The 16,938-nt window shown below is 41.2% G+C and overlaps 1 protein-coding gene across 2 annotated transcripts in view; it reads left to right on the top strand.

Moving 5' to 3' along the window:
• Nucleotides 1–16,938, top strand: part of RSPRY1 (ring finger and SPRY domain containing 1) — a 35,799-nt gene that overhangs the window by 5,065 nt on the left and 13,796 nt on the right. The window contains exons 2-8 of one of the 2 annotated variants that reach the window (XM_039558397.1): nt 4,721–4,901; nt 6,928–7,424; nt 10,370–10,422; nt 11,884–11,996; nt 14,571–14,697; nt 16,079–16,137; nt 16,476–16,542. In XM_039558397.1, coding sequence (XP_039414331.1) covers nt 7,078–7,424; nt 10,370–10,422; nt 11,884–11,996; nt 14,571–14,697; nt 16,079–16,137; nt 16,476–16,542 — 766 coding nt within the window. In that variant the 5' untranslated portion in view covers nt 4,721–4,901; nt 6,928–7,077. The remainder of the gene's footprint in view (nt 1–4,720; nt 4,902–6,927; nt 7,425–10,369; nt 10,423–11,883; nt 11,997–14,570; nt 14,698–16,078; nt 16,138–16,475; nt 16,543–16,938) is intronic. The other variant, XM_039558398.1, reaches the window with a different exon arrangement.

Consider the following 16,938-nt stretch of genomic DNA (forward strand, 5'->3'; position numbering starts at 1 on the left):
GCTGGCTAATCCACACTGGGATCTCTCGTTCAGTGTGCTTCACTGGGAGACTTGTAGCAGGGCAGAAAGGAAAGGCCCTGAAGGCAGAATTTGAAGAGACAAATGGGGAGAAATGAAGCTGAGTTCTTGTGTGGGTGGGTTTTAATTAAGTGAGATAAGGGGGTTCCAGTGACCTGCCCAGGGCTGTGCATCAGGTATTCTTTAGCCCTGGGAGCCCCAGGTAGTTCAGGAATCACGCTTTCCATGAGTGCTTCCAAGGCAGGTTTGCTAACCTAGTGACCTACATGTTGTATTGGACTCAGATGACAGTCTCTTGAGCAGCTGTCACTGTATCCACTAACAGGAGGAAAGAGTTAGAAGGACATTTCCTGCTCTGCCAATACAGTCCTGAACTTTGTCTAACGAGGAGCAGCCAGCTTTCCATGGCTGGCAGAGAAGGCCACAAAGGTGGCTCTCAACTCTGGCCACTGGAAGGTCAGGCCATCCTCTGATGCTGCTTTGATTATCCAGAAATGGAAATGTCTTCAGCCTGTTTCTAGACATTGTCTGCTCTGTGCCCTGCTCACTGAGGCAGTTGTCAGACAGCTGACAATGCAGGCTTCCAACTGAGGCATCACTGAGTTTTTCAGCAATGCTGTCAAAATGTTACACTGAAAGCAGTTTTTGGACATGTGAATTTTACATGTCCATAACAGCTTAGTCATGCCATGTAGCTGAGCTTAGTTCTGTGGTCTACAGCTGGAGACTGTTCTGCCTTCGACAGAATAGTTCTGCACCCAATGTTCCCCAGAAAACAAGCCCGGTTCTGAGTTAGAAAAAACAAAAGCACGGAGATTAGTTTAGACAAGAAACAGCCAACCTCTGGGTTGCCACTGTTCTGGTTCAGTTACCTGAAGCTCGTGGTTTGCTGACAAGAATCTGTCCCCGCTTCCAGCACTCCCTCCTTGTAGCATATTCCTGGTTCCCAGAGTGTGATGCCTTGGATGCCCCTGTGTTAGCCCTAATTCTAGTTCCCAATGTGACTGAGCTGGCTAGTCTCTTGACTTGCCTCTCAAAATGTTTTTGTGGTTTATATTTTGCTCATGTACAAGGTGCTTTAAGTATTGCAGTTTACAAGGAGTTGATCTTCACATGACTGAAGAGAACTCTTTCATTGGTTTCTGGATACTGACACAGATAAAGCCTTTTCCTTTCTGAAATGGACTATTGTAAATTTTACTAGAAAAAAGCTTTTTTTTTTTTTTTTTTTGGTATGGTTTCTTTGCCATTCTACAGTTCTGTTTGCTATGCAAAGAGTCACTTTCCTCCCAGCATTGTCTGTTCTGGAATTTCTTGTGGATTTTTTGGGAGACGTTTTGGGTTTTTTTGGTGGGGTTTTCTTATTTAATTTTGAATCCTGATATCATGAAGGCCTTTGTTAGAATTGTATTGTTGATAACGCCTTTAACTTTCTGGGCAGCAAGGAAGATTAACTTGAATTAATTGAAAGAGTTATTTATAAGCCTCCAAATGAATGTCTGTGCCAAAACTTAATAGGGTATAGCTAATCGATTTTATTTCATGTGCTTGTATCCCTGCAGTTTATAGGATTAGTGTTCCTTGCCATCTACAGGGCATTATCTTTATCTTCCTGCCACTTCTGAAGCAGTGCGTTATACTCCGCTCCTTGGGCAGCTGCTGAGCTTGTTCAGCTCTGCCAGACCACGTCATCCTGCTGGAGGCACCTCTTGTTCAACTTCACTGGGCTGTCAGATACCACTATCTCTTTAAAAGATCATTATCTCAGAAGTGCTTTCATCTGCCGCAAAGCATAACTTAAGCTCTGTCTCTGATAAGAAATTTAATGATCCATCTGTGGCTTGGGGAGCTGAGAAGCAGGAAGCGTGATCGATACCAGCTTTGACTTAGATGTGAAGCAAAGTTGAGGTTTTCTGGAGGCTGTAGTACAAAGGACAGTTCCACCTAAATGATTGTGAGGTGACAAATGATGACCTCTGAGATGGGGAAGCTCAGAAGGTGGTAAATGCTTCCGTTTCCCTTTCAGAAAAAAAGCTGAACAGTCTAATGCCTGACATGTCCTAGTGTCTCTGTATCCAGAAGTAAGGGAAAAACTGTGCAGGGAGGAATCCCTACCAGGCCTGCTCTGGAGACACTCATTTAAGTGAGAAAATGAAATTCACTTTAAATCCATGTTGCAATTTTAGTGTTCCTGTACCAGCTTAAAAAAGGGGTTTAAAGGAAGTGAAAAGACAAAGGAGTGCAATGAGCAAGTGACTATAAAATCTGACTTTCACAGTGAGTCTACAGAAAAAGAAGCTGTGGTGGTAGTTACTGTCTGCTTCTTTCTGCTTCTACTGTTACCACATCAAGTCAAACAAGAGATCAGATCCTCCAGCTCCTGTGTGTTTGTGACAAAGATGAATTACCTGGACAAGACATCAGGGTTAAAGCCTGATTGTTTGTGTAGTAAACCTTGTACAACCCTGGGGGTTTTCACTGATGAGCACTTGTGCAGGAGCTGGAAAGCTTTTAGACATGATGAGTCTCACTTTGTGAAACTGGCATGCTCAAGGTCAGTCTGCTTTCAATTTAGGGTGCTCTTGCTACAGCGAGAAAGCAACCAGCTGTGGCAATGGCTTTGTGAAATGCTGCATGCCAGTAAAGGCTGCTTCCCATCGAGTTTTGACACTAGTCTTAATCCTCCAAGGTATTTTTAAATAGAATTGAATTAGGGGTTTGCTTCAGATTACACAATATGGTGGTTGGTTACCACATGCAAAAGAACCAGCAAGGTACTTACTGGCTCCTCCCGAAGCCTGCAGTCCCGAGTGCGTGCACTGTGTGGTACCACGCTGGACACCCAGCAGCTCCTTCTCTTTAGTTGCACAAGTCTTACAGGTGAGAGGTTGACCTTGCATGTCAATGGGATCTCCTGAGAAAGTCTCCATTTCACATTCTAGCTGTATGTAATTTACTGGAAATTCTTGGTTTTCACTACTATCCCCATCATTTCAAAATTAAATTATTCTCCTTGTTATAAAAGCTTGTTTTGCAAACAGCCTTCTTCTTTCTCTTATTCTTGTATCAAAGTTGATTATCTTGCAATGATTAATAGCTGTGTTTCCTCCTAGTTTGAACTTTCATCTGACTGGCATCACAAGTATTTCCATGTCTTCCTTTTTAGGAGCATTATTTCTTTGGGAAAGAAATGCTGAGGAAATATTTCTAATTATTTTATCTCCTTAATAGGAAACTGCTGGCCAAAACTCTCACAGTTTTGCTTTTGAAAAACTGTCAACTTTACTGTATGGTTTGTTGACTGAGCTCTTTCTCCTCTTCTGCTCAAGAGGAGAAATCACTGGTCTTACTCTTGTAGTGGTGACAGAAACTGGAAAAGTGTTTTTGGTAGCTGAAACCCTCCTCGTTTGTGTGCACGAGGGGTTTTTTGTTTGCTTGGCAGTGCACTCCATTTCATGGAAAGAAGAGGCATTTTCCATCATGAGGCAGTATTATGGTTGGCTGTAACCAAATATTTGAGGGGATGAATCACCGACTCTTGGGCTGCACATTGCAGAGAAATGATCCCAGTGCCACTTGGAGCCAACTCCTCCACTGGCGTGCTCGGTCGGATGATCCAGAGGAGGCCTGTCTGGGGCAGGCTGGGCATCTGCACTCCCACAGCGTCCCTTTCAATGGATGATGATTTCATCTTCCCCACTTGGACCTGCAACCATGGCAGGTTGGTCACCCTGTGGAGCTCGTAACTCCTTTGTGCATCCATGCACTTGCTTGAGCCTGCTAGGAGAGCAGCTGCTTTCTGTGGTGGGGATGGTCCCAGTGGCCCATCCAGTGGAGGTGTGTGGGGGCACAGGAGGCTGCAGCTGCTTTTCTCCCATGCAGGGAAGGGGTCCTGCTCCAGCAGCACCTGATCCTGGGGCTTTGTCGAGGGCAAGATGTGCTGGAGCAGCTGTTCAGTGGGTGTCCCACAGCGGCTCTCTGGTGTAGAGAAGGGGTCAGGCATTAGCATTTTGTGCTGTTTGGTGAGAGGTATCAGTAGCAGCTATTTCTTATAGAATAAAAACTTGTATCTTTATTATTTTCCTTTGCACTTCAGAACCTTTCTTCCTGCATTCGAGCTCTATCCAGACAAACTGGTTTGTGAGCAGATCTGTAGCAATCTCTCCTACCTTGTGTTCCTAATTATTTAGCCTTTCAGTTTGTTTGAGGCTTGACAATGAGCTCCTTGTATGTGATGGTGAGCAAGAGCCAAGTGAATGCTGTCAAACCCAGCTCTTTACTAAATAAGGGGAGTTTATCCTGTCATTTCTCTCTTCCTGTTATCTAATCAACTTTTATAGTGCACTTTTATTTTCTGCTGTGTCTACTTGAGGGTGATCTGGAGCAGATACTATTGCTTCTCTTCTTCCTCCAGTAGGGAGTAATTTGAGGTGAGGAGTTGGTCACTGCTCTGCACTTGGTGCTGTGGTGTCTGAAATACCAGGGCTGTAAAAACAGGTTGGGTTTTCTGTATCCATGTCTAGTCTTAAAGCTTGTAGGTGACAAAGGGTTTTGAAGCCTTGATAGAATTCCCTCTGTAAAGGCTGGATATAGCTGAAAATAACAGCACGGCTTGATGTCATGGCAGGTGTAGGGAGGAGGTGGAGTACATTTACCTTAGATGCAGTTTCCAAGTGAATTCTTTCTTTCCTTCTGTCCTCAGGGACTCCTCAGCGTAGTTCCTAGAAGTGACAGCAGTCAGTAATGACTCACTGCCCGCCATAAAGGCTTACAGAGCACTGCCTTTTCCAGATACGACTTTGTGCCCTGGAGGAGAACAATCCACTTCTGCTACAGCACTTTGTGAGCACCCCCAGCCATTCCTGAACCAAGCAAACTTACAGGTGAGTTGATCATAATTACTTGTTTTTAATCACACTTTAAGTTGACAGCCAGAAAAACTTAGGTTTCAATAATCAGCTTTAATCTTGACATATGTCTATTGTTGTTTCTTTAGGTAGGTTCTTACTCACTGCTAATCTCTAAAATACAGCTTTTCCATTCTTGTTTATGACAAGATAGATTCACTGTGTTAACATTTCCATAAGTTACAGAACAACTTTATTCAGATTCTAAATCTGTAACAGTTTTACATTTTAGTATTCTCTTGCTAAAATGCCCTTAAATGACCTAGATTCATAAATACATACATACTCCCTAGGAAGACATGTTTTGCATTTAACATAACTAGTTCTTTTTAAAATCAATAAAGTAATTTGAACCGGTTGTGAACTTAGACAATTCTGTTTGAGGTCCTTGCAATCTGCACTGGCACCTCTCATCTGCTTGTGACTCGCTGACTGAGAAGGTGACAGCTCTATTGGCTCAGATGGAAGGACTCTGAGCCTGGTAGCCAAACTTCTCAGGGGATAAGGCAAGCATGATGTGATGCTGAAACCCTTTTAATGATCTGTGGTTTAGGAGTTTCTTGAACAAGAAGTCAAGATCTTTTATTTTTTTCCAATTAATGTCCCTTGAGGAACTGATTTTTTTTTTTTCTTAGTTAGCCTCCAGTTAATTTCTTGATATTGAACATTTCACTGTGCTAAAAGATGATGTGCTTCAAACTACAGAAGTGCCTGTGAGAGCTTTTCCAGTGACAGACTTGCTCATATGACCAGTGTCTGGCTTCCTGAATGTTGTTGTGATCTTGTCCCAAAGGGCAGCCAGCAACTGCAGAGTTGCCAGTTGGCTCTGATGGTGGGGGCTTTCCACATTTGAAAGGTGTCAGCTCTTTGACTTCCTTTTGAATTTAGGGTGCTACGTGTCTGCTGTTAATGAGATTATTAATAATCTCGTTAATAATTAATTAATCTTCGATTAATAATCAAAGAATAGTAATAACCTATTACAGGATATTCACCGTAACTTCTAGTGTAAATGTTAAATTTGATTCCTAAAAGGATAAAAGTTAGTTATTTATTCTGACATGCTTGAAGTGTGTAAGTAGTGAAATTATATCTTTTGTAGGGTTTTATTTTACCTGAGACTTTATGTAAGGTTCTACAGAAATATGTCCTATGGCTTGAAACATAACTTGTTATGAAACAGGGCTTTGAATCCTTTTTATCTTGCATTTTCAACTTAACAATTGGGAGAGACTGCCCTGTGGTCTCAGCTGCTACTGGGCCTGTATGTGATCCAAACCATTTGAATGAAGAACAGAAGAATGATGGAATTAGTTTTTGTTCCCAAAAAGGGAAGACTGGTTTGACACTAGATCCAAACAGGCACACAACACCCATTTCAAAATCCCAGTTAGATTTGTAAGGTATTGAAATGGTGTCTGTAATTCCTGTTTAGTTCAGCGTTGGTGCTGCTTTAGGTGAGAACGCAGGAGATGCAGGCATTTTCCAAAAACGTTTGTTTATGCACAGGTGGACTAAATGGTTCTCTGTTAAATCTATTGTTGTAAGATTAGTTCTTTACAATTTTGCCTATTTTATAGTCTGAAAATGTTCCTGATGTGAAATGAGAACCTTAAGCGTACAGCCTTTATTGGGGTGGCATAAGCCATATGTCTCTCTAAAGGGTAAATGAAACTGGTTCGTTGATACTTAGTATTTAAAGGGTAGTGGTGTGCAAGATTTACAGACAAACTTGTTCCTCTGCATCCAAAATCCGTGAAGGAGCTGGGAAGTAATAGGTAGTGTAGAAAGGAATGGTGCGTGGGCGAGAGCTGCTTACCAGGGGAACTTCCTCCTCCTCCTCTTCCTTCCTTTCCCTTTCCCCACAATAGACTTCAGGTAAAGCCTTGTGTTTCTTAGCTGCTTTATCCACCAAAACTGATTCTGTTTACTAAAATAGGAATTCTTCTGTTGTTCTCTAGCAGTAGTAACACTGACTCTTGTTCCGGGTTTGCTTTTTCAGACCTCCTTCTGGATGACCAATGTGTGTTTTAAGTGATTCTGTCGGCAGCTAAGTCTCCAACTTCCCACTCATTCCAGCTGGTAGCAACGTTTATAATGCAAAAAGATCACAGTCCAGGATCACACAAACATTTCTCTTAAAACTTCCTAGATGATTGTAGTTGCTTTGGTTGTGTTCTATGCTAGCAGAAGCCTTTTCCAAGGTCTGCTGTTGACTCTAGAGCACTACATTCCCCATTTCCTGGGAGCCTTGGGGGCTGGCAGCATGGGAAACTCGTGTGTTTGCCGTGACGACAGCGGGGCCGAGGACAACGTGGACTCTCAGGGCCGGCAAACGGAGAACAGCAGAGCACGCATCCCTGAAGCAAGAAGCCACCCAAGGGACCCTGTCCGTCCGCCCAGGAGGGGCCGAGGACCTCATGAACCAAGAAGGAAAAAACAGAATGTGGATGGGCTGGTACTTGACACACTGGCTGTAATTCGGACGTTGGTAGATAAGTAAGTACCTCCTCAAGGAATAATTCAACATGAATGAAAATGTTCTTGTCTTCTCTCAAACTGTGGCTCCAGCCTCTCACCGATCTACACCTGACCCTCCCTGAAGCAGCCACGTGTTTCCATCTGGAGGCTTAGGAGAGGAGCACCTTTCCTAGGTAATAGAAGTAGCTCCTGAGTGCCCAGGTACAGACTCTTCCAGGAGCTGAGGAGCTTTCTCACAGTTCCTGTATGGGCCTACACCCATGTGGGATGAGGAGTGTGCTCAGGATTTCTTACCTGGCACAGATACACAGTTTAGGAAGCAATAAACATTCCAGAGTCTGGGAACTTCTGTCCTAAAAATTGGTTGTTGTGCAGTTTTCTGTTTGCAGGCTGTATTTAACTACTTTGGAAATGGTGAAGCAAAATAGGGAGCTTTGATCTTTGTTAGCCTGGATAAACAGACTGAGGTTTTCCTTCCAGTTATAAGTCTGACTACTTTTTAAAGATCTCATGTTGTGACTGCCCAACTCACAGTCCCAGTATTGCATTCCTGGCATGCTCAAAGCATCCATTAAGGGTGTGGGGGGTATTTATAGGCCCATCCTTTTTTTTGGTCTCTTTTTGATTTTGTGTTGCTTTCTACAAAGTTTTAAAAGGCCCTTAAAAATGATGGGTTAAGTTAGCTTGTCACCTTTTGGATTAGGTGCAATGTAGGAATTGAGGAGATCAGATCTGAAGGAAAAACCTTATTCCAGCCTGACAGCTGGGGTTTGAGTTTAAGGTGGATGAGGCTCAGAATAAGTGAGGCTTGATTCATGTACCTACATCAACTCTGGAATGTGCCTGCAGAGGAGGAGTTTGCTTTCCTGCTGTCTTTAAGCACAAATACCATGACTGATGTTTTTCACGAACATTTAAGTCTTAAGGTGTGTGTTTGGTTGGTTTTTTAACAGGTTTTATTTTGTGCTCTGTCTTCAAATGGTGAAGTTAAAATCATGGCAAACGTTTTTTAAAGTCTGCCCAGTCTCACATGCTGTCTCCTTTCCCCCAAGTTCAGCTCCCTAAGCTGTTTCACAACACTTTTGAGCACAGTTGATCCTGTTCCTGTGGGTACTGCAATCAGTGTTGTAATCTTGTAAGCACTTTCCTATGCTACTGAGGGACAATAAGTGTAGTTATTTCACTGCCCCTGGAGTTATTTCACTGCCCCTGTTTCTGACAAATTCCTGAAGCTACTGTATTTTTACAGGGGTTTTTTTGCAGACTGTAGTGAAATGCACTGTGATAAACAATGAATAGTTGCTTTCCCTGTTTGCTATTTGTTTGTTTTTTCTTGGGGTTCCTTTTTTTTCTTATTGTTGTTTGGTTTTATCAAATCTCAAAGTTCTGACCTAAAACATGTCTGACAACTGATAATTTTTTTTCTGTCCTATCTAGAGATAGCTGCTTTCTAGAAGCTTAATTTCATAAACTCAGAAGGATAAATTCTAAATTTGGGGCTTATATGAAAAGCTGCCTTGCAAATTAAGAAATTCCCAAAATGGCTATTTTGTTTCAAAATGAGGAAGGTGTGTCCTGGAGGAGATGTTTGGAAATTAAGTGGTTAAAATGGCAAATCAATGGGACAGGACTGTCCTTTGCTCAGTGCCAGTACTGTGAACATCTGCTACCTAGGACAAAATCAGAAATCTTGCAGATAAAAATGTCATTCTTTATCATAGCCTTTACTTGTACTTATGGTTGGGATTTTTGTTGGGATTTTTTTTCTCCTTTCTTTGAATCTTTCTATCCTTTCTCCTGATGTAATTCTGCAGTACTGCACTTTTTTCCTTCTGGGCAGATTACTTTCCCAAAGAAAGGTGAAGATGCTTCAAGTTAAAAAAAAAAAAAAGCCAACTGTTTGTTTTTAAATGTTGTGGCAATATAAAAATGGGATAAACTTCACTTTAGCATTTTCTTGTGGAAATATTTAAGAATGTGTTCACCTTTTTGTAAGGAAAAAAAGGACATGTATTTACATCATATATATTACATCAAAGCTGAAATTTTTCTCTTCTTTAGATTGATTTCTCAAACTAGCTAGCTTTATCTTCATAATTAATGTTGAAATTTTATAAAATTCCTCTGTATTTCACATTTCTAATTTCTTTTCAGATCTGTGTGATAGAAATTGAGCGTGGAACATAAAGTCTAAGCCTGGGGCTAGTTCTCAGTGCCCAAGGAGCACTGAATAAAGTATTTTAGGACATGCTGCTGGATAAGCTTTTTCTGGACCTGGAGGTGCTTACTGAACAGGATTTTGGGGTCTTGCTTTAGGTACTTTCACTGGCAGTGCGTGCTCAGATACACAAGCTTTGTGTCCTTACTTCAGCAAACTGGACTGAGGAGCTGATCTCTTGAACTTTTCGTGATTTTCATGTTGGAAAGGGGGTTGGGTTAAGTGTTTTCTGTTAAACTGCCTTAACTATTTCTTTTAACTGCTCTTGCTTGAAGACTGTGATGCTGGTGGCTTCCCTTTTAAGTTTTGTGGTGTTTTTTTTTAATATATTTATATATTTAGCAAAGAATTTCTGAGAAAAAAAATCCTGTTGAAGCGATGCCCCTTATGCACTGCTCTGGGTTCACTTTGTGACCTCTGACATGCAGTGCCTCATTATGTACTACAAGGAACATGCTAATGAACAGCACCAAGCCTATTATGTTCAGCTTTTAGACATGCAGATGTGGATCACAATTTCCTTGTCAGCTGTTGCAGATGTGCAGATGTTGATGCTGAGCCAGAGAGAGGCTCAAATCCCATCTGTGTTTCAGATGTGAAAATGACATTAGCAATGTGCAGCCTGTGTAACTTCCTTTTGTTAAATGGTTACTGGATTTGTTTTCTGTCTGTGTAGAATCATTTTACTCAGTGTATTACGTTCATGATTGTGTGTAAATTTTGACCTGTGTAATATCTCTTTCAGTGACCAGGAGCCTCCTTATTCAATGATTACGTTGCATGAAATGGCGGAAACAGGTATCGAGGCATTGTGTTGGGCATTTCAGTTGTGACTCACAAGCAAAAGAAATGGAACAAACCCCAAGTCCCTCTTTTCTTTGCAAAGAAAAATACACTGCAGCAGGCTGTGTTAGGATGTGGTGTGCAGCTTTGGGGATGTGTGAACCAGAACACAGTTCTGCCCTTCAGAGCTTCACTGAGCTCACTGCGTTGGCCTGAAGTTTTTTTGAATTCAGTTAAACTTCCCACATGAACTCTCCAGAAGCAGCCAATGGATGGCCCCAAACACATGGTAGTGGCATTAAACTGTAAGCCACAAAGAATGGCTGTTTGCAGCTGAGCAGGAACAACCTCTATGTGTACATAGACAGGGCTAAGCCAACGTGCTCCGGTGTTGGCCACTAGCACCTTCCTTTAGGTTTGGGTATTGCTGACCCGAGACCTCTTCTTTACTGATGTATTTGTCCCAACCCCATCACTAAGTGTTCCTGCAAGACAAGCCACATTTGTAGCAAGGGCTGTGTTATCTTTGCTACAGTAGGAGAAATTCTCCCAGCTTAAGACTTCAAGCAGACTTCTGGTTTAGGTGAATTTTTCTCTTTACTTAATAATGTTGGTACTGGTCTTAGGAAGTAATATTTCTGTATTAAAGTAAATTATTCAGCCCAGTTAGATATTACAGCATTTCAATAAAATGTTTTTCAGGGGAATGTGCTATGAGAACTCAAACCCCAGTGTGTTACTGCTGCGTTGTTGTTGAAGGGAGCGCTGCTCCTTTTACCTCACTCACCTGTATACAGATACAGACTGTCTTTATTTTCACTTTTAAGGGAGCTATTTTCTTGTAACTCCAAATCTGTTACTTTAAGAGTAGTTTAACATCTTCTATGTGGATTGTTGTCTGCTTGCAAGTAAAAGCCCTTATCTACTCATTAAACAGTGATAGCTGTTCCTTAGGAAAACAAAAGTTCTTTAGACCAGCAGGCATGCGAAAACGCCACTGAGTTTCTCTGAACCTCATGTTACTTCAGGGAACTCAGGAAGAGGGATTTGATTGTGGTTAAAAGAAATATTTCCTCAGTGTCATTGTGTATGCAGCATTTAACACTTAAGAGTTGACATTGGATGCTGAACTCTGGAGTATCACACTAGAACAAAGTACTTGTCCATACCACCATGAGTATTCCTTCTTAATAGTAGTGGGAGCTAAAGGATGCTCTGGCCTGGGCTAGACTATTCTACAAACAGTAGAGATGTTCACTATTACCCAAGCTGCTGTAAACTTTTTCTTTCTTGAATGTAAGCTTCTAACCTACTGCAAACTACGACAGTGGTGTAAAAAGCAAACTGTTTTTCCCAATATCTCTAAGCTCACTGGGTAATTTTGAGGATTTTTCAGTTTACATTTAGGGATGTATTTTGAACACTCCTGCATTGCACTGTTAATTCTGAGTGTGACTTCTGTTTTGTGGTTGACAGATGAAGGCTGGTTGGAAGTTGTCCAGTCTTTAATTAGAGTTATTCCATTAGAAGATCCCCTGGGACCAGCTGTTATAACGCTACTACTTGATGAATGTCCACTGCCAACAAAAGTGAGTCGAAAGCACATGTGTTTATCTGTGGCTGGATGTCAGTTATTCGTGCTTGCCACACCCATGATCTCTCTGGGTGGGTTTCACCAGTGATGCAAGACTGCTAGTGGCTCAGAAAATGGGTGTAACATTCAACTTCGAGTAATTTGGGGTGACTTGGTGTCTAAATGCTAATTAATGCTAGGAGCATTCCCAAAAAAGGTAAATTTGGTTCATGGGGAAGGAACAAGAGACCTTTGGGTTTTGGCCGCTTTTCTTGCCACTCTTTCCTGCCACGTGGTACTTACACTGTGCAGGGAGGGTGTGCAGGTGCTGCAAAAGCTGCACAAGTTCTGTCCTTTTGTTCTTTCATTTGCAAAGCTGCATGTTGACAAGTCACTTTGAAATTGTTCCTGCCCTGCACGTGAGGAATGTGACACAATGGCTGTGTTAAGCTAAGCAAATGACATTTTTTAACTATGAAATGAGAATACTTTTGTTTTACTGGCCACTAATCTGGTTTTGGGTGGACAGATGACCTGAGGTGTTCCTACTGTGTTGGTGTAGGTGTGTAAGTGAAAGCCTCAGGCATTTAGGATGCTAAACATAATGTTTGTACAGAGAACTTGTCTGTCTTCAAATGTTTGTCATGATCTCGTTTCTTGAGAAATTTATGATCATATCATTGCAGCTTTCATTTCTGAAGCTCCTGATGCTGCCAGTTTTAGTCTTCCATTGGTGTTGTTAGGAATATAAAGAGCTGGTTACGTCAGTGACTGGAGAATTGGTCAAGTTCTCAAACTACCTGATGTGGGTTTGTTTCCTCTAGGCTATTGATTAAACTTATCTGAGACTTTGAAACAAGAGAAATTTATTATGACTGTCATATAGACTGCTGAATTATTTTGAAAATGAAGCTATGACTAGAAACTTTGTCTGCTTTAAAAAGAGATCAGGAAATGGAGACCACTACGAATGCATCATAGGAAGAGTGATTTTGGACTTTTTGTTTGGCTCTACAATGTACTTGGCAATCAAATGATTTGTTTTTCAAAACCCACATGACTTTTATTTGGGTACTTTTAAGGAGTTTGCTATAAAATAGTTGACGTTATCAAGACAAAAGGAGTGAGGTCCCTTTTTTTCTGGGGTGCACAGTGGTTTTTCCTGTGTCTTTACAGCACAAGGAGCTGCAGCTGTGGGGTCTGCTGGCCACATGTGACCTAGTAAAGTGTGTGCTGCTGTTCATTTTCTTTCTATACAGGATAATTTTTAAGTTTTTTGTCTTATGGATTTTAAGTCAGTGCCTCACTTCCATGACAGCTGGAGAACAGCAGCAAGCGGTATTTCATTTTCTGTTATTGCAGGCTATAAAGTCCATAAAGTTAAAAGGGCAGTGCAGTAAACTGTTTATTCTATAAAGTCTTTATTTAACTCAAAGTAGTTGATCTCTCTGACAGTTCTAATAATGGCTAAAAGCACTATCAGAGTATGTCAAGAGTCTAATTTTAGTGAGTCTTTTCCATCCCAAGTCTGTAACTCAGTCATTCTTTCTTCTTTCTCTGTTCTTTCCACTTAGCTCAGTCCTGTTCATCAGTTCTGTTTTTGTGGCTTTCCTTTTAAGAACATAACTACTTTTCAGTGTGATCTCTGTACAGACCTCAGACTCTAGCACAGTCAACTGATTTGAGTGTGGCTCAACACAGTTCAAAAAACCACATCTATTCAACTTGAGCAGTGCTCATTTTTCTTCCAAATGGCTGCTGATGACTTCAATATGAGGAGTTCTTCTGTTTTAATTAGATCCTTGCCTGAGATTATGCAGTTTCAATCTGAATCAGCTGAAACTTTCATGAAGTCTGGAAAGCTGAGGAGAATTTGGAACTTTTCAGGGTGGGGTTCTCCCTGTGGGATGACTTGTTCTGGCTCTAGATTAACCCCTAACTACCCTGAAAATGCAGAGTATGCTCTAGACCTATCTTGAATTTTATTCATACCATATTGCCTGAACAAAGCAAGTCAAAGCATGACATGTTAGATTTATTACCCTTATTGGTTACTTCCTGAATTTGTGTGACTACAGAAAACCATTTAGGCTCTCAAGAATACAGTTTGAGACATCCTGTAAAGCTGACAACATCCTAAATTTATGATGGGAATTTGGGCTTTTTGGGGAGGGGGTGTGTCTCTTTAGTCCTGAATTCTAAAATCTGCGACAGTCCCTTTCTTTTGAAAAGGGTGTCAGTTTTAGGACACTGGAAATAGATCAGATGACAGTGGTGCCATATGTGCTAATTGCTTCCTATTGCCACGAGGAGCTCACTTAGGTATGTCCAGAAGTGTCCTGAGCTGTTGATCACAATTACCAACAATCTGGTGGTAATTTTAAAGTTACAACTCTTAGGTCTGTTGAGCTTTTCTTCTCATGTGTCCTTTGTTACCGTCTTATCTTAGGAGATAACCACCCCATGCTGTCTGTAATATGATGCTGACTTTAGTAATGTAGCATAAGAACCAATCTGTTGAACGATACTGAATTAGGGGAAACTGTATCTGTCAGTAACGTTGAAGAGATTTGTGATTTTTCTTTTGCAGGATGCATTGCAGAAGTTAACTGAAATATTAAACTTAAGTGGAGTTGCTGCTTGCCAGGATGCTTGTCACCCTGCCAAGCACCGGAACACGACTGCAGTGCTCGGCTGCTTGGCAGAGAAATTAGCAGGTAAAGCCCTGGGGTTCTCCTCACAACACCTGGGGCTCTCTACAACACCTTCTGCTTTAGCACCCATGATGCAGACTAGGTCAGAAGTGTTTTCTTAGAACTGAATAATGTTCTGCATAGAGGGGGTGCCAGGCATGACAGAATCTGGTTGATTCGAATGTCTGAATGAGCCATTCACAAATCCTTCTGATGAGTGGTTAGTGATTGAGGATCACTGTTTGTTATACTGCCTTAGCACTGGTAATCAGTCTCTTCTGCAGTCCCACTCTGGCTGTGAATTATTGAGGACACATTCTCCAGAGTGTAGGCAGGAGTATCAAGTTAGTGGTCTTGGAGGCTGTATAGAAATAAAAAAGAAATACGCTTTTTCCAGTAGACATGTCTTATTCTATTGTAGATAGCTGAAAAGATTCTCTTCTGTGTTGCTTAAAAGAGAATTGCTAAGATTCTATTTTAAGTGACTTTCCATATAGAATTTTATTCCCTGTCTTTCCTAGTACACTGTTGGAAGCTGATGATTAAGTTTCCTTCCTGCTGATGGTCTGTTTTGTATCTAGTTTTTTTTTTCCTTTTCTGAAAGTGGGCAGGAAATAGAGGGAAAAAGTGATTGTCCGGTGTCATCTAATGGTTATTAAAACCCAATTACTGTATTTCTGTGAAAAAACAAGTAAAGAACAAGGTCTGGAAGTATTTTTGTACTGCGATACTTCTACTCTATTATACTAAGCCAAAATGAGATACTGTCTCCACTTTCATCTTAGTGGACACAGATCTCATTGTGTCAGCTCAGGCAACAAATCTGTTAATGAAGTGGTGGAACCCACTGCAATTTTTTAAGAGTTTGTAGATGCCATAGTTTGATTCCCTTGTGTCTCTCTCTTGATTAAGTGGACGCTATTTCAGGGCTTTTCCATTTTAAATTGGCTGCTTGTTCTGGTGCTGCTGCAAGCTATATCATTAACTATCAAGTTGGCCCTATCAGGTGCTCAGTTTTGCTTATTTTGAGCTATTGATAAATGGAGCTGGTCTTCACACATTGACTCTGGAAGTAAAGGGGAAGCAGTCTCTTTTCAAAAGTAATGAGCGTGAAAACACTGCATGGAGGCTGCTGCAGTCTTGCTCCAAAATCTGAGGTATGGCTAGAACTCTGTACCCACTTAGAGCAGTGAACTGGACAGGACTAATGTGCCAGTAACTGTGTGATTATTAAATGTGCATCAAGTATTTTGCTGGGAACAATGATAATAGTTCTATATTATAGTTTTGCTTTGCTGTGAAGTTCTTCAGTGGTCTTTAATTTGTTACCTTGTGTTTAAAAGATCTGTGGTGATGGGTATGTGGTAGTTCCCATGGCGGCATTTAATTTCTGATGTTCTTGCAGGTCCTGCAAGCATAGGCTTACTCAGCCCAGGCATATTGGAATATTTACTTCACAGCTTGGTAAGTGTCTTTGATCTTTTTGTATGTACCCATACATAGCAATTATAATGCAATTTTTTTATTGTTATTATTGTGAAAAGTTGATATTTAGCAGACATGACTCCAGTAGTGTATGTTACAAAAAACTGAGATTCCAGAGCCTGTGGGATCTCCATCTTTGGAGATTAATTAGAAGTCAATGGAACAAGGCTCTGATCTATTTTAGCCAGCTCTCCAAAGGAGGGTGGAATACAGGAACTTTGGAGACTCCTTTGAACCTAAGACCTTCTGTGACAGACTTGCAACTCTGTCTATCTGTGCTGGGTATTAATTAATTTTTTCTTGCTGCCTGTGTTTAGAACTTCCAGTCCCACCCAACAGTGATGCTTTTTGCACTAATAGCACTGGAGAAGTTTGCACAAACAAGTGAGTATTGGCCTGGTACTGCTCTTAACACTGTGGCTTCTGCTGCATGATTGTCATTTGCTTTACCCTGATCACTTGTGAGCATGAGAGTCTGCATTGGTATTTATTGCTGTAGTGACATCCCTCTACCCCTCAAAACCCTTGAGATACTTGCTGAAACTTTTCCCTGTTAGAAATTGCTATAAAAGGATTTGTGAGATGATGCCTTTGTCACTGACATAAATCTGTATTAGAGTTGGACAACAGTTAGGACTGGGAGTTTTTAGGCAGGAAAAAATATTTTTTGCTTTAATGACACCCTCACCCAAAAGCCCTTATGAGATTTGCTGAAACTCAGTCCTTCTCATCTTAGAAATTACTACATAATGACTTATGACATGAGACCTTTGTTACTTG

The sequence above is a fragment of the Corvus cornix genome, chromosome 11 (assembly GCF_000738735.6).
Source record: "Corvus cornix cornix isolate S_Up_H32 chromosome 11, ASM73873v5, whole genome shotgun sequence".
Classification (NCBI taxonomy): domain Eukaryota; kingdom Metazoa; phylum Chordata; class Aves; order Passeriformes; family Corvidae; genus Corvus; species Corvus cornix.